The sequence below is a fragment of the Euprymna scolopes genome, chromosome 3 (genome assembly GCF_053919585.1).
Source record: "Euprymna scolopes isolate OS-2025 chromosome 3, ASM5391958v1, whole genome shotgun sequence".
NCBI lineage: Eukaryota > Metazoa > Mollusca > Cephalopoda > Sepiida > Sepiolidae > Euprymna > Euprymna scolopes.
The window spans coordinates 126,542,619-126,558,583 of record NC_136484.1 but is presented as its reverse complement, the minus strand read 5'-3'; the positions used below and the strand labels follow the sequence as shown (position 1 = coordinate 126,558,583).

At 30.8% G+C, this 15,965-nt stretch overlaps 1 protein-coding gene across 16 annotated transcripts in view; it reads right to left on the bottom strand.

Moving 5' to 3' along the window:
• The window catches only part of LOC145258715 (nucleoprotein TPR-like), a 198,587-nt gene that overhangs the window by 24,169 nt on the left and 158,453 nt on the right, over positions 1 to 15,965 (bottom strand). For all 16 annotated transcript variants that reach the window (XM_080116631.1, XM_080116632.1, XM_080116640.1 and 13 more), the window contains 2 exons: positions 3,534 to 3,632; positions 1,219 to 1,285 (listed from right to left, as the gene is read on the bottom strand). In XM_080116631.1, coding sequence (XP_079972757.1) covers positions 1,219 to 1,285; positions 3,534 to 3,632 — 166 coding nt within the window. The remainder of the gene's footprint in view (positions 1 to 1,218; positions 1,286 to 3,533; positions 3,633 to 15,965) is intronic.

Sequence of the window (15,965 nt, the reverse complement as noted above, 5' to 3'; positions counted from 1 at the left end):
CGAGAGATTCACTGATCCTATGGGATAGGACTGTTAGCACATCAGCTGTAGATCTAGCAGAACGGAAACCATATTGCATGTCACTAAGGAGGTTATTTCTGCTGAGGTGGTTGACTATTTCTTTATTTAATATGGATTCCAGTAACTTACTCATGACACACAAGAGACTTCTTGGTCTGTACTGAGAGGGGGGATGATTTATCACCTGAGTTCTTAAATACAGGGCATACTGACAAGGTTTTCCAGGGTGTTGGAAAGCACTTCTCGTTAACGCAACGCTTAAACAGTTTTGTAAGTATGGAGGCAAGTTCTTTAAAAATAATAAACAGAAAACTTAAGCGATTCCTTTAACCAACAAACTTATCAATAGAATACAAAAATAAATAAAACAATATTATGCAAAAGAGCAAAAAGTTAAGATACATGTATAAAAAAATAACTTATTTTAACTATTTACAGAAGAAACAAATCTGAATCTAAAAATTATCCTAACTGATAAATTTTAAAAACGTCTTTTCATAAAAATTTTTGGTCTTTGATACTAACAAAGAATACTACTATTAATATAACATTTTCGAAATCTGAACACTCCTGAATCAAGATACAGTTTGTGAGAAAATGAAAACCCTGAAATAATTTGGGATGCTGCTTTTCAATTATTTAATCCATTTTAGATATATCTTTAACATATCTTGATATTTAGAATTCAGTCGGATGACTTTATGGCACAAGCAGTTAGTGTATTTAGCTGTTAATAACTGTTCCGTATCTTGAATCTACCTTCAGACTTCAATTTTTATTGTTTTCTTTAAAATAACGCATATTTTACATTGCTAATTTTGTTTTCATTTTTTTATCTTAATATTGCAATTAATATTTTTACTCATCAATTAAAAGAAATTTGATATGCAACACTTTGAATTGTTTATTATAAGCCCTCTCCCTACATCAAATCACTCTTCGCTTAAATATAATTATGATAATCACATTGCAATGTTTTTTCTTATTATTTGTAAAAAGAATGAAGATTAAATAAAATATAAACTTAGAAAATGTTTTATTAACTGGTGACCATGATGTATTCATTAGCATTATACGCACATATTTCAATTGGTCAATAACATTAGTTTTTAGGGAAGAAGAAAAAAAAAAAAAAAAAAAAATGGACAAAATTTTCAAACATATGCTTTAAAGATTCTCTATTAAATTGTTACCTACCAACAATAACAACAGCTTCTTCTGTATATGGTTGAGTTGGTACCAAACTTTCTGTATAGGTCTCAATCTAGAATAGAAACAAAAATTCATTAAAAATGAAAATCTCCATATTAGATTAGTAGGGAGAAAAAAAAGATACCACTTTAAAACAAGTTATGGTTATAACTTATATTCAAAAGATTCATTCATTTTTAATATCTACAAACTTTTGCAGCAGAAAGGAGAGTATCATCTTTGGTTCAATTATGATGATCGAAATTGGAACATCAATTCAGCATCCTATTATTCTACCAAACTCTAGAATCAAGCCTCTACTCAGAGGCTCTGGATTTAATCGGCTGAATACAGAACCTATTTGAAGCAGTTACAGGCAAAGTTTTTTTTTTTTTTAACATTTATTTTGTCTGGCCAAAGGATATGACCTGCAGGATTAAAAAGGTTCCTGACCTATCAAGCCATGCATATAAAAAAAACTATGACTTCCTCTATGATTACCTGCCTCTGTTTTATTTTGAATTTAAAAACAAAATAGTGTTTACCTTAAATTGGGAGGGGGGGTATTTTGTCAATTTGCAACAAAAATTAGAGTGCTATATAGATAGCCAAAGTCAGGCCCAAATATCATCTGAACTGACACATCAAACTTTGCTTGTTACAATGTTAGATCAAAACACAATCAGTAAATACAAAAAAAAAAAAGTGTGGCATCACTAATGCTGGAAAAGAGCAAGCAAGCATTCAGTCATTGCCTCCCTTTTATGAACTTATTTTGCTTATACCTTGTTATAGCTTTCTTGGTAGTGATATTAGTTTAATCTAAATTGCCTCCTTTGAAAATTAAGCAATAAATATTCTAAGATTTTAGTAATTTAACTTTTTATTAAAATCATATTAATTACTGTTAATATCTATACAAAAAATTGCCTACATGTATATAGGAAAAATAGAACAATAAAATTACAAATGAATAACAAAACAATTATGAACTGTTTAAAAAATAATTTTACAAATTCGATATTTAAATAGGTTTCTTTGGGTTTTTCTCAATACAATAGAGTATTTCAAACAATGTATTGATTTAAAGAACAGTAAGCTGTTTTGATGTTAATATAACAGTGATAAACGAAAAAGAAAGAAATTTCACATTTATTCATTTAGATTAGACAGCAACAGAAATAGATATTCACAATCCAAATCATGCATAAAAAAATAAATAAATAAAAGAATTTTTTTAATAAAAAAAAAAAAAAATTGGGGGGAGGGAATAAATAATTTTAGAAAAAAATCGAGATCAATCTTTTTTTTTTTTTTCAATTATTAAGTAAAAAGGTAAGCCAGTTAGACATTCAATGAATTCCTGATGTGCTAAATACAAGTTATTTTTAATTTGGTGGTTGAAAATAGTTTCCATGAAATTTTTAAATTCAGCTCATATCTTGTCAAATATTGAATTATGTATTTGTTTATTCTCTTTAAGAAAAAGTAAAACGATTTGCAGTTGGGAATATTTCGGTCAATTCCATTTTGATAAGAACAAATATTTTTCAAATGTGTGTCTTCAATCTAGGCATTTCCTTGTGAAAATGCTATTTCAAATATTAGTATGATTGATAGACAAATAGATAGACTCTTAGAGCAAATGTGAGCCCACCTGACAGCCAAACTTAAGCATCACATAGACTCTTACATAAACTTTCAAACTTAAGCATCACATAGACTCTTACATAAAAGCTTGGACACATGTAAAAATTAATTAGTTTTATATCTAGTTGTATGAATTTTTTTAGATGAGGGTGTATTATTTGGGTTATTCAGACTACTGTTCTCATCTCAAGTGTTATTCTCACAATCTCTGAAGATGGTCTAGTAACCTCTGACCATCTTCAAGTGTAACTTGCTGAACTCAAGAATCTATATGAAATTTTTTTAACAGAACCTTTTATTTAATTGACAGGGTTGGCATGTTCTCAGTCCATCAGCCATAACAAATGAAAATCTTAATTTGCAATTGTATTACTTATAATGTCCGTACTGAGGATTGAACTTTCAACCTCCAGAAGAGGTGTCAAAGTTGAACTTTACCTAGTACTTTATCTGTTATGTCACAAGTCTCTGCGGACAATTCTGGTATTAATTTTAGGAGCCTTAAACCTATTTTTGCATTTAGATATACAATCGCACTACTTATCACTGTACAATATATGTGGCAGTTATAAATATTCAATTATGATGAAAATTATACAAATAAGACTTTAAATAAAACAGATTAAAAAAAAAAATTTCTATCTAATTTTGATTAAAATGCTTCAACTTACACCCTCCTCAATATTATCCTCATCCGGAATATCATCAACATCGTCATCATCCACTTCTAACTCTTCTACATCATAGGTCTGAGTTTCGACGACTTCATCCTGAATTTAAAATTAAAAAGTAGATAAAAAAAATAAATAAACCATCCAAAAAATGAAAAATAAATAAAAAGAGTTAAGCTGCTAAAATAATGTCATCTCCTAACATTAAATAGTACTATGTGAAGAACAAAAAGAATTGTATCATATTTTGATATTTTCAACATATAAAGAACTAGCTTTACCTACCCAGTGTTTCATTTTTTATGCTTTTTTCTTTTAAAGTATGTTGTTTGTTTTTTTACAGTATTGTTTGGTCATTATTTATTGAACTAAACTGTTATAAAACTATAATTTCATTAAGGCAATGTCTTAATCTACTTATAAAATTATTGGATGTAAATAATCTACAAAACTTGCAATCTTTTAATACATGAGGCTTTGCTAAAAAATTGAAAGCCATAAACGACTTTCTAATGAAGACTTTAAATGCTTCTAAATTCCTTTTTAAATATTTAAGGGTTATGAAGTAATCCGCGCTTTTTATTTTCCTTTAACAATTAACAAAAGATTAAAATGGTTGACTTGTTTATAAAGAAACTGAAATGCATTCTGGAAGATTTAGTTTTGTAATTAAATTATCTTAAATAGGATTTTTTTTTCTAATTTCTTTTTTTTCACATAATTGCATTCTTTTTATTTCAATAAAAAAAAAAATTATTGTGTAGTTATTAAAGTTACACTGACATAAGAAACACAAATTTCTCAATTTTATTAATATAGGTATTCTATAAGTACTTAATATATTTTGACAAAAATAACAGGCGATTCTTGTCATGATATTTTCCTTTATTAAAAACAAAAAATAAAGAAAAATCTGTATGCTGTATGTGCCCCTGATGAAATGCAAATATACTCCAACAATCCCATAAATTGATCAATAGCTTTATTTTTAAATAAAAAATAAAAAATTTTTATAAGTAACCAAGAAGTGACCGTTTCACCCGCCATTTTGAAAACAACCTCAAGAAACAAAGAGAGATAAATCTAGCCAGTATGAATTGAGTTATGTTCTAGTGCCTACGAATACCCAGTAATCGCTTAAAAATGATTTTTTTTATAGAATAAAATAAAAAATACTTGATCAAGTTACCTGATTTTTAGAATATATTTACATTTCATCACATTATTATTTTCATATGTCTTTGCCACAAAATGAAAATACATTCCACAAGCCATGTAAATTGATAAAGTAGGATTGGGGGGGGGGGTTCATAAAGAAAATCATTTACAAAATTATCAAACATTTCTTTTTATCTTTTCACAAGCGGGAGTATCCAGTGTTGCCCAGGTATTTAGGAGATGGGGATTAGTAGGCAGGCAGGCAAGCTCGAACCCGTGACGCGAAGGCGGAAAAGAAAGTGAAAGAAAAGCTGACATCTTACCACTGCGCTATGATGCGAGAGGAAGTGGAAAGCGTTCAAATTTATCGATGCTAAGTGAATGACTTCATGCAGGCGCAGTAATGAACGTCTTGCTGGAGGCCAGTTAAGCTTCCTGCTTCTGCCATTTATTTGTTTCCCCACGATGTTGGGGAAAACCAGCTCTCCACAAAAAGGGATAATTCTCCAAATGAATAGCAATCATCTGATATGAGGGGTTTCTCAACATTGATCAAAGCTAACAGTATGACTAAACCATAATATTTGACTTTTTTTCTTAAAACTTTTATTAAGACATTATTAAGAAGGCGGACGAATGCCATTCGCTTCAATTAGTTTTTTAGCTTTTATACGAAAAAGACGAACACACACGCGAAAGGACGGAATACCGTAGATTTTAATAAAAGTCGGTCAAAATAAATGTAGAGATAACATCCGTTCGCAAATTGTACATATAATAATCTAGCGAGATACTCTCGGACATACAAAAATGTGCACGCCACTTTTGCGTTTTATATGTATAGATTATAATGGCCGATTCTATATATACTCATCAGGTTTTGGTATTTTACATGTTACAAGTGTCCCAGACTGAGTGGTGCACACCTGTTCTCTACTAGTCAATATACACACACACACACATGAGAGAGAGTTTATATTAAACAAATATATATATTTTAAAGTATATATTCCTTATAATATATTTCAAATAGTTTCAAAAAAAGCTTACAGTTATGCTTATTTAGGGAGTGACTTGCTGTTCTCACCTTTTTGTTTTCAAATAGTTTGCATGTTTTTTATTAATATATTAGTTTAGACTGGCTTTGCTCGGGTCCTATGTACTGTTCCTAACTTTATGGGCATACGTGTGTGTGTGTATATATATATATATATATTAAAAAGTTTGACTCATGTCCAGGTAACCTACATCTAAAATTTCAAGTGTTTATACCCAAAATTGGCAGAGGAATTTGGTAGAGTCTGCAACAGTCAACTCTTTCAACTTTGATCTCTTGGCAGCCAAATTTTCGCCCAAAAACTGATTAAAAAGCTTGCTGCTTGTCTGAATATCCTTTATGTAAAATTTCAAATATTTAGACCCAAAATTGGCTGAATTGTTTTTTGCTAGAGACCGCAAAGGTCAAATCTTTTGAACTTTGGCCCCTTGACAGCCAAATTTTCGGCCAAAAACCGAATAAAAATCTTGCCCTATGTCTGAATACACTTTATGTAAAATTTCAAATATTTAGACCAAAAATTGGCTGAGTAATTTGGTAGAGATGGCAGAGGTCAATTTTTTTTTTTTTTTTTTTTTTTTTTTAACTTTGACCCCAATTTTGATCCCTTAACATTTATTATTTTAGGCTCAAATTAAATTAAAAAGTTTAATCCATGTCCAAGTAACCTACATCTAAAATTTTAAGTGTTTAGACCCAAAATTGATGGAGTAGTTTGGTAGAGTTTTCAAAGGTCAAATCGTTGAACTTTCACCCCTTGAAAGCCAAATTTCTGTCTGAAAACCGATTAAAAAGATTTTCTCAAATTTATGTCAAATCTCAAGTCTGTAAACTGAAAATTAACAGAGTAGTTTGGTAGGGAAATGTGCACACACAGACAATTTCACTTTTATAGGTATATAGATGATAGTCTCTGAAGAACAGTTTATAAAATCAAGTACAATATTTTTGTTACAGGCTGTGAAACATGCATAAGGTGGAAAGTAAGAAAATATAGTCAGTCACCAAAATAAAAAAAATTAAGATTGTGGACTATTTCTTTGGTCATTGAAATGCAGCTAACTAGTGTGTGTGTGTGTGTGTGTGTGTGCGTGTGTGTTATATATATATATATATATATATATATATATATATATATATATATATATATACACACACACACTTCATTACATATATAATATCATAGCCATTTAAATTTGAAAGTATTTTTCAAGCCTTTACACAGGGGAATAGAAAGTAAACTTTGCCTTGAATAAAAGTTTTAAGACAAAAAGTCAAATATTATGGTTTAGTCATACTGTTAACTTTTAGACATGCCAGTCAGTATTAAAAAAAAAAAAAAAAAATTTCTTATATATTTAACTAAAAATGGGATGCAGACAAAAAATTTTTTTGTCCTTTTCTAAAGAAATACCCCCCCCCCAAAAAAAAATGAATCCTAATTAAATCTACTGTAGCATGTAAACTTGAATCCTAATCAGAAATTCTAAATTTGAATTTTCTACAGCAAAAAAAAAAAAAAAAAAAAAAAAAAAAAATCGACAACACCATTCCAACCTTTCCTCAACATTCAGTAGTGAAAATTTGGGAGGTGTCAATATTAGAATCTGTCTTCCCCTGCCCACCTCTGTGTGTGGCAAGTAGCTTGAGTTGTAAGCAATGTTTAGTTTCAGAAAAGTTTCCAATGGGTGATTATTCTATACAAGTCCTAGAGATAATTAATTCTCAGTGGACAGCTGTTCTGAACAGGTTCTAGACTTTATAATTTTGCAGCCAAAGAGTACAAGATCCTTCTCGTGTTGACACGAAGGAAACATTTGCAACGTTGTTAAAAAGGCTTGATTTTTATGGAGCAATTCTGGTTTGTGATTGGTTTATAGCAGAACGTGAATTAATTTGATTCGTCAGTTCCTAGCAGCAGGGTTTATAAATAGAATCTCCCAACTCTCATTATGAGTCAAAAATATTACAAGAAGGCGAGTACAGAACCAAAAGTGTATGGAATTACAAAAACATTCTTGCAACTGGTTTTCTCTTGTGTCTCATGCTAAACCTTCTAACTCCGTATGCAACCACTGGATGTTGCTATGCTGGGTGTCGAAAATTTTAAAAACTGCAATTTAACAAGTATAACTAAGACTTAATTCACTTAAGCAGTACTATTTTTATAAATAATAATCATAAAAAAAAAAAAAATGTTCGAGATAGAATGCTTTATCATGGCTATTAAAAAATTAGAATAAGTTTTTGAAGTCTTTAAAATATCATTTGGAAAGTAATTCCTGACCAGAATTAAAGTTTATAAGTCTAAGTCAAATATTATGATTCATTTATAATCTTAAAAACAAAGGAAAATGGTATTTTATGGAGAAGCCGTTACTCTAGAATACATTATAAAAAATAACTTATGAAAATCTGGCAGAATTTTAAGAATCACGAAAAATGTTAATATTTTATTAACATCATTAATGTGAGTTAAAAAAAAAAAAAAAAAAAATCACCAAACCATGACAATGTAAAGCATTTTAAATGCATTATTTAAATAAAAACCAAAGTTCTATTTAGTAGCATGGATCAAATGATGTTGACCATGTTTCAGAAAATTTTCCACATACCATTTAATAAAAATGAATAAATTTAGTTATTTTTGTTAATCAGATAAAGAACAAAAATAAAAATTGCTAATCAAAAATATTTTATTGTTTAAAGCAATAAAAAAATTTTTTTACATATTATAAGTATATAAGAGTGAGGAAGGGGGTAGTAAAAATAAAATTGAATAATTAGTTTTATGTATTACTAGCACAAGTAACGGATATTGATCAGCAGTTTGATATTAATAAAAGCCATTAACAAAAGTGTAAAATAACTGCTAGAATGAAGTTATATATTACACTAGCAGGCTGCCCGGCATTGCCCAGTCATAAAATATGCTAAAAAATGATATTTTGATTAATGCAAATTTCGTATTTATTATTATACTAGCCTAGGTGTCCGGCGTTGCCCGGGTGTTTGGAGGTGTGTGTTGAGCAGAAAAAAAAGAAAAAAGAAGAATAAGTGAATGAAATAACCATGTTTAAATGTTAAAACTTCTTTAAAAAATTGGAAAAACAAAAACAAAAAAAAACAGTGAACGTGATGGAAAATAAAGAATAAGTGAACAAAAAAAAAAAAATAAATAAAATGGCATAAATAACCATGTTTAAACTTCTTTTAAAAAAATCGGAAAAACAAAAACCACAAACAGCAATTGTGATGGAAAAATAAAAAAAAAAAAAAGGGAAAATAAATCGCATAAATAACTGTTTAAAAATTAAAACTTTGAAAATCGAAAAAACAAATGTCCGATATGTTGGCGCGAAGTGAAACCTTAAGATAACCATCGCACGAGCAAAGTAATATAGTTTTTTTTTTATTCTATAAAAACCAATTCAAGAAAGAATGTGTTTTGCTCATGCGTGTTTGGTTAAATTGTCATGAAGGAACTATTTTTTGCTACCCACCCTCATTGCGAACGTCAATTTCTATAGGAAGTAATTGACCGTTCTTTCTAATTTTCACAAATTATTCAACCAACCTGGTCTGATGCTGCTGAGAAAAGTTTTACCGAGACATACATATATACATTTCAACAGACAGGTGAGATTTATATAATAGATTAATTAAAATGAGGTTTTAGAACCAGATTTTTTTTTGTTAATTTAGGGGTCATTATTAATTCTGCAGTGATCGAAATTTAGAAATTGGTTTAAAAAAAAAAATCCCCACTTTGAAACCTGACTACCAAATTTATATTTCACAATTCGAAAGCTCCTCTGACCCTGAAAAATTCAGAATTTGGCAGAACATGTACACACTATTAGAATTTAAAGGGAAAAGAAACGGACTTTCTAATAGGGCTCCAAAGTCAAAGTTGGAGCTAAACCTTTGGTTAATGACAAAAATGTTGAAATCAAGGAGTTCTCGACTTACGGGGTCATGGCTTCCCCCACTAATTACTCCAACTTGGATGATATGGGCTTGATATTACCACTAGAAATAAAAACCTTTATTCCATCTATATATTTATTTTTTTTACAACTGCATCTATTTGCTGCAATTGAGTTTGATTTATATCTATGTACTTGCCTTGTAAAGTCAGTTTTTAATATGGAGAAAATTCAGCTATCTAAAAAGCATCAATCTGAATTTGCACATAAAAAAATTACCTCAGTTTAGAAAGATCTCTTCCTCATCGGTTGAGAACAGAAGAAAGGAAGAGTAGTATCTGAACAGATGCTACACTAATCTACACCAAATATAACTGCAAGAAGTTTCGACCCAGAGAGTCAAAATTAAGAGAAAGACGCCAGTGCATATTTGTGTTCGGTGGGTAGGAGGGGATTCTTTGATGAAACCGAACTCCTCTACTTCCCCTACTTGCATCGTTTGAAGTCTTTCACAGCAAAATATTTTCAGTTTTCATATACTGTCATAAGAGGGGAAAGTAAAGCAAGACAAGGTGGAAAGAGAAAGAGAAAAACAGAAAAATAGAATGAAAGAGAAGGAAAATCTAGAAAAATAGAAAAGAAAGTTAGACTTATGCAATTTGGGGTTTCAACAAAAGTGATTTTTTTTTTTTTTTTTTGCCCTTTATGAATTTAAGAACAAGTAGAACAAGTCGCGCATGCGTGGTCCCCCTCTGGTGCTGCATGTGAGATGAAGCCACAAAAAAATAGTGAAGAAATGATGAATGTGAGAAGTGTGAAGGGCCAACGTTGCCGTCACATTTGCGCCAAGTTTTAGAAAGATCTAATGGATGGGGCAAAAGTTATGTGGTAAAAAGTGTCATTTTTGCAATTTGGGGGCATTTGTGGCTCCTTTGGAGCTCCTGGGAATGCAGAATCCCAGTGAAAATGAACAAACGGTGCAGTTTCACGCCTTAAAATATGTATATTTGAATTCAGTACCATGGAAAACCACTAGAGAGACATACATATCAAGTTTTTGAATAATATGAAAAAAGAGCTCCAAAAAAGCATGTTTTTTTAGCCCAAAAAGTCTCAGAGGGATGCAAACCAGAATTTTGCCAGGGTCACCCATACTGAATTTATATTAAGAACAATAGCCTCCACATTTTGGCCAAGTTTCAGGAAAAGCTAACCAATGGATCAAACACTATGGGTCAAAAAGTACCATTTTTGGTCATTTTTTACCTCTTCAGCCCATGGGGATACCGGTGCAGTTTCAGGCACTAACACATGTACATTTGAGTTGACCACCGTGAAAGAATACTATAGTCAGACATATCAAGTTTTTTTTTTGAGAAATATGAAAAAAGCCACAAAAAGGGGCATATTTAGCACTGAAACTCCCTGGGGATGTGAACCAGAATTTTGCCAGGGTCACCTATACTGGATTAAGAACAATGGGCTCCACATTTTGGCCAAGTTTCAGAAAAATTTAATGGATGGATCAAAAGTTATGGGGGGAAAATGTCATTTTGGGGCATTTTTGATCTCCTTTGAGCCTCTGGGAACGCAACAGAAATCTTTGCAAAAAATATTTTTTTTTTTACTGTGCACATCTATTGAATGAAATACAATTTGTGGCAAAATTTCAGGAAAAACTAATCGACGGTTATCTGACAATCATCCGGACTAACGGACACTACTGAAAACATAGGTCCCTCTCCAATAAATCAGGGGACCAATTCTACTAAAAAACAAATTTACATCCCTTGAGATTATATATATATATATATATATATATATATATATATATATATATATATATATATATATAGAGAGAGAGAGAGAGAGAGAGAAAGAAAAATAATTTTGTTCACCGGATGTATCATTTACAAAAATGTAAAAAGAAAAAAAAAAATTTTTTTTCATAAACAATGTCTAAAATAAGTTAATTTCTTTCTTTTAAACTTTAAGATTCACTTGTTGATAAAATTCAAGCTTTGTGTGTTTTTCTTTTTAAATGCCCCATTTGTATTAACGAGGAAAAAGTTGCAATATTTTTTGTTTAGATAAAGACCAATTTTACATTTTACAAGGTCTTTTGTTTTGTCAAAAAATATCTAATATATATAAAGAAAAAAATAAATCTGCCAGTATGGCCTAAAGTTTTAAAAAAGACCTGAAATCCAACGTTTCACCCAACTGTTGTGAGGGCTTTTTCAATATCGAAACAAACAGAATCGTAACTTGGGGAAAGTAAACAGTTTACAAGTCAATTTAAATATGCAGAGGGAAAGGTTTCTTTTTCTCATTACACGTATTTAACTTGACTTGTACACTGATTACTATAGATTTTGCCCAAATTACAGATATTTCCGTCTTTTGTTTCACTCTTGAAAAAGCCCTCACAACAGTTTGGTGAAAATTTATACACACACACAGAGAGGGTGTCCCAATAAAATGTTTACACTCTTTAAATGACCATAAAACCAACATTTAAGGAAGAAATGTTTCATACATCAAAATACTGTGAACAAATATAGAAACCAGTTAATTATCGAAAGTGTTCAAATTATTCGCCATTATGGTCCATGGACAGCTGACAACACTCACCGATTGAATCGAAAACGTTCCTAATCAGTTTAATTGGTATGTTGACATATCTTTCAATGGTTGCTTTCAACTCCTTTATTGTAGCTCGTTTTATGGTGTGAAACGTGTTTAACATGCCCACCCCCACACCCAAAAAAAGAGAAAAATCCACGAATTTGTGAGTGCGGACAGTACTCGATACTTCCTCTTTGTTCTGCCTATCTGTTTCACAGATGACTATCAAGATATGTTGTGATATGTAAGTTGTGATAAGAGCAACTTGCCTAGTGAAATAGAATCTTAAGTACCTAGAAACAATCCCTGGAAGACCAAGTTGTAATGAAATACAGATTGCAGCCATAAAGGGAACAACATCTATTCTAAACTCTCGGATATAAATCCGAATCATAATGAAAACAAGTGAGTTCCAAAAGGAAGCCCTTTGAGCTCTTAAAAATTTATCAAGTAAAATAAAAAATAAAAATAAGGGACAACTGCCCTTTATATTATAAGAGATAAGAATGTGAAATTCTAAAGACAATGTTAACATCAAGTCCAATGATCTGAAGGTACCATGTCCAAAGTTGGAACTGATGTATTCTATCCATGTAGAACCCTTCAAGAAGAAACTGGAAATACATTTGCACATTAGTGTTTCATTTTCATGCATGGCTTCATGCCAACACACAAAAAAAGTCATGCAGAAATTTTAGTTTAAAAACAAAATGACAATACTATATTGGTCGCCTGGAAACAGACTAGATTTTAACTGTATAAAAAAAAAAAAAAATCTGAGATATAGTAAGAAAAAAAAATTGTTTGAGGAAAAGGGAGTTTCTAGGGCGGAAGCATTGAGAGCTGTGATGGAAACTGCAAAATAGTTATTCTTAGCATGCTCAATTGCATGCAAACAGTTATTGAGAGAAAAGACAAAATATTGACTCAATTCATCAAAACTCATTTTGCTTTTAATTTTTAGCATCAGAAAATTACAGGGTAGTATGTAACTTTTGTAAAAGACTAATTATTAGCAAATTTATGCAAGCTTTTTTTTTTTTTTTTTTTTTTTTTTTTTTTTTTAAGAATACCGATTCCAAATCAGGTTAAATTAAATCCTTCAAAAGCAACAGTTTTGTACCATTCTTATGTCCCCCATACTAAAATTAAAATCAAGATACACTGATACTATTCTAATTTTAATTGCTTGTGTTGAGCACATCTTAGAATATGTGACCAAAAATGGACAGTTAAATTCAATGCTAACAAGACAAAAAGCCCCTTTTTAACAATTATAAATTTTTCCTACTACTAATTTTCATGGTTGATAGCAGCCTTCCCAAGAGTCCAACGTTCAAATTCCTTCATCTAATATTCACAAACAGCATAAATTGGAATAAATACATAGAAAATACAGCACAAAGGATGGGTTCCTTTTACCAAGCTAGAAAACTTGTCACACTGGCCAGTATCCTATATCTCTAGAAAGACACCATTCACCCATGCATGGAGTATTGTTGCCACATCTGGGCTGATGAACCAACCACTAGTCTTTACCTTCAAGAACCGGGGGGGGGGGGGGCTCTCTCGCGTCTAATAGGTCCCACACAGTATAACAAGTTCCAACGCCTATCCCATAATTGCAATGTTGCATGTCTACGCTTGTTTTATGCATACTTCCACTGAGTGTGCTCCGATGAACTTAAAGCACTCCTATCTCATCAATATAAATAGCTGACTAGCAGCAAAATTGAACCGCATCACTAGAGAAGTCCTAAGGTGTTAGAATATTTTCTATTTGTAGCTCCTTTGCTTGGATTGTTTGCCTTTAGCATTTCTTCCCTACAAAATCATTATTGCAGGTTTCACATTGTCCCTGACCCACGAAATAGAATATCTTTGAATGTATACTCTTTATGTACTTTCAAATGTTTAAATATTTCAATATATAAATAACTGTTAATATACAACCTTTCTCTCAACCAATTACTAGTGTTCATTCACAAGGATGATTTGGTTCCAAAGTTTGTATTTTTCAATTTATTTTAATTCTGCAAAGCAAGATTTTGTTTAGTTTGGTTACAATATGGAAACTCAACTTTTAAGTTATATACTGATGAAATACCAATTATAAACAATTCATTATATGTGATTAATTGCTATTTTATGAGTTGAGTGAGAACAATGAGTTCATACCATTCCCCAAAACATTACAGTATAAATGACCACGAGATTCAATGGAATTTGAACTTCGCATAATCAATTCTCTAGACCACAATGGTATCTCTCGGACAAATTTCACGTCTCATATACGGCAAAAGAGAAAATAATATATAGATCACTTTTATCATGAAAATAATAGGTCTAAAATTCCAATTCTTTGTTCTTGAGATTTTTTTTGCATCAAGAAATTCTCAAAAAATTAAAAACGACCTTGTGTCACATTTTGCTTTCGTGGGAAAGCAAATACCTACATGATGTAGCAAGCGTTTGAGTTGGTAGGATGCAAATGAGAGAGCAAAACGTACAGCCCAGAAAAGAGTGAAAAATGAGAGATGACAGTGAAACCGGATTAAAGAGTGAAGAGATTAAGAATGTATGAGGAAAACAAAGGCAATGAATGGGTGGAGATGGTGATGAGGATAAAACAATCAAAGAGAGCGAGGGATGTTGTGGATGGATTTTTATGACTGAAAATATGCAATTTTTTTTTTTTTTAGAACGATAAATCATACACAAATACGTTTAAAAGTTTCAAATACCAAGAAATTTAAGAATTTTTTTATTCATTCATTTTTATTCATTTTAGAGTAAAAATACAAATAAAAATATTCATGTTTACCTTTGACATAATGGTAAGTACTAATGTGTAACATTACCCATGTTTACACACGCATTAATATGTAGACTCTGGGGACCCGACACGTTGCAGACTCAGTCGCAAAGGAGACAAAGAATAGGAAAGAACTTCAAACCTTCCCAAAAAAACCTTGATGTAATCGCCAACAAAAATGAAGCTTTCTGATCACCAATGACTACAATCAACCACTTAACTTTTTTTTTTTTTTTTAATCTCTATACACAATTTTTGGTTAATAGCTTTTTCAACTAATTAATTTTGAAAAAAAAAAAAAAAAAAAAAACTTGTCATCTATTTCTTGTTTACCAATACAAAATTAGATGTTTGTCCAGAATTCCCAATATATTAGAACATTAAAGAAAAATTTCTATGGCGTACATATTCGTGACAGAAATGATTGTATGGATATCACCAAATTATCTTCTTCCCCTTCCAAGACAGTTTTAAAACTTTATCTAATATATTCTTATATATTTATGGCAGAAAGAAACTATCGTATTCCAAAAAAATATAAATTGATCAAGTAGTTTTATTTTCAACTAAGAAATTCAAATTTTATGACTAAGCAAACAGCAACGATACTGCAACACTATCTTGAAAACAGGCTGAAAACAAAGGAGAGAATTCCGAATAATTCAAACTTTCGCAATTTTAAAAAGCCATTCTTAACATGGGGACACTGCAAAAACTCAAATTCACTTAAAATAGTGGGGAGGGGGGTTCATAATAGGAAGCAATGCGTGTTTATTGAATTTGAACACTGAGGCAATGACTTCTCACCAATTCTGTTCACTTTGGTATTACCTCATCAGTATACC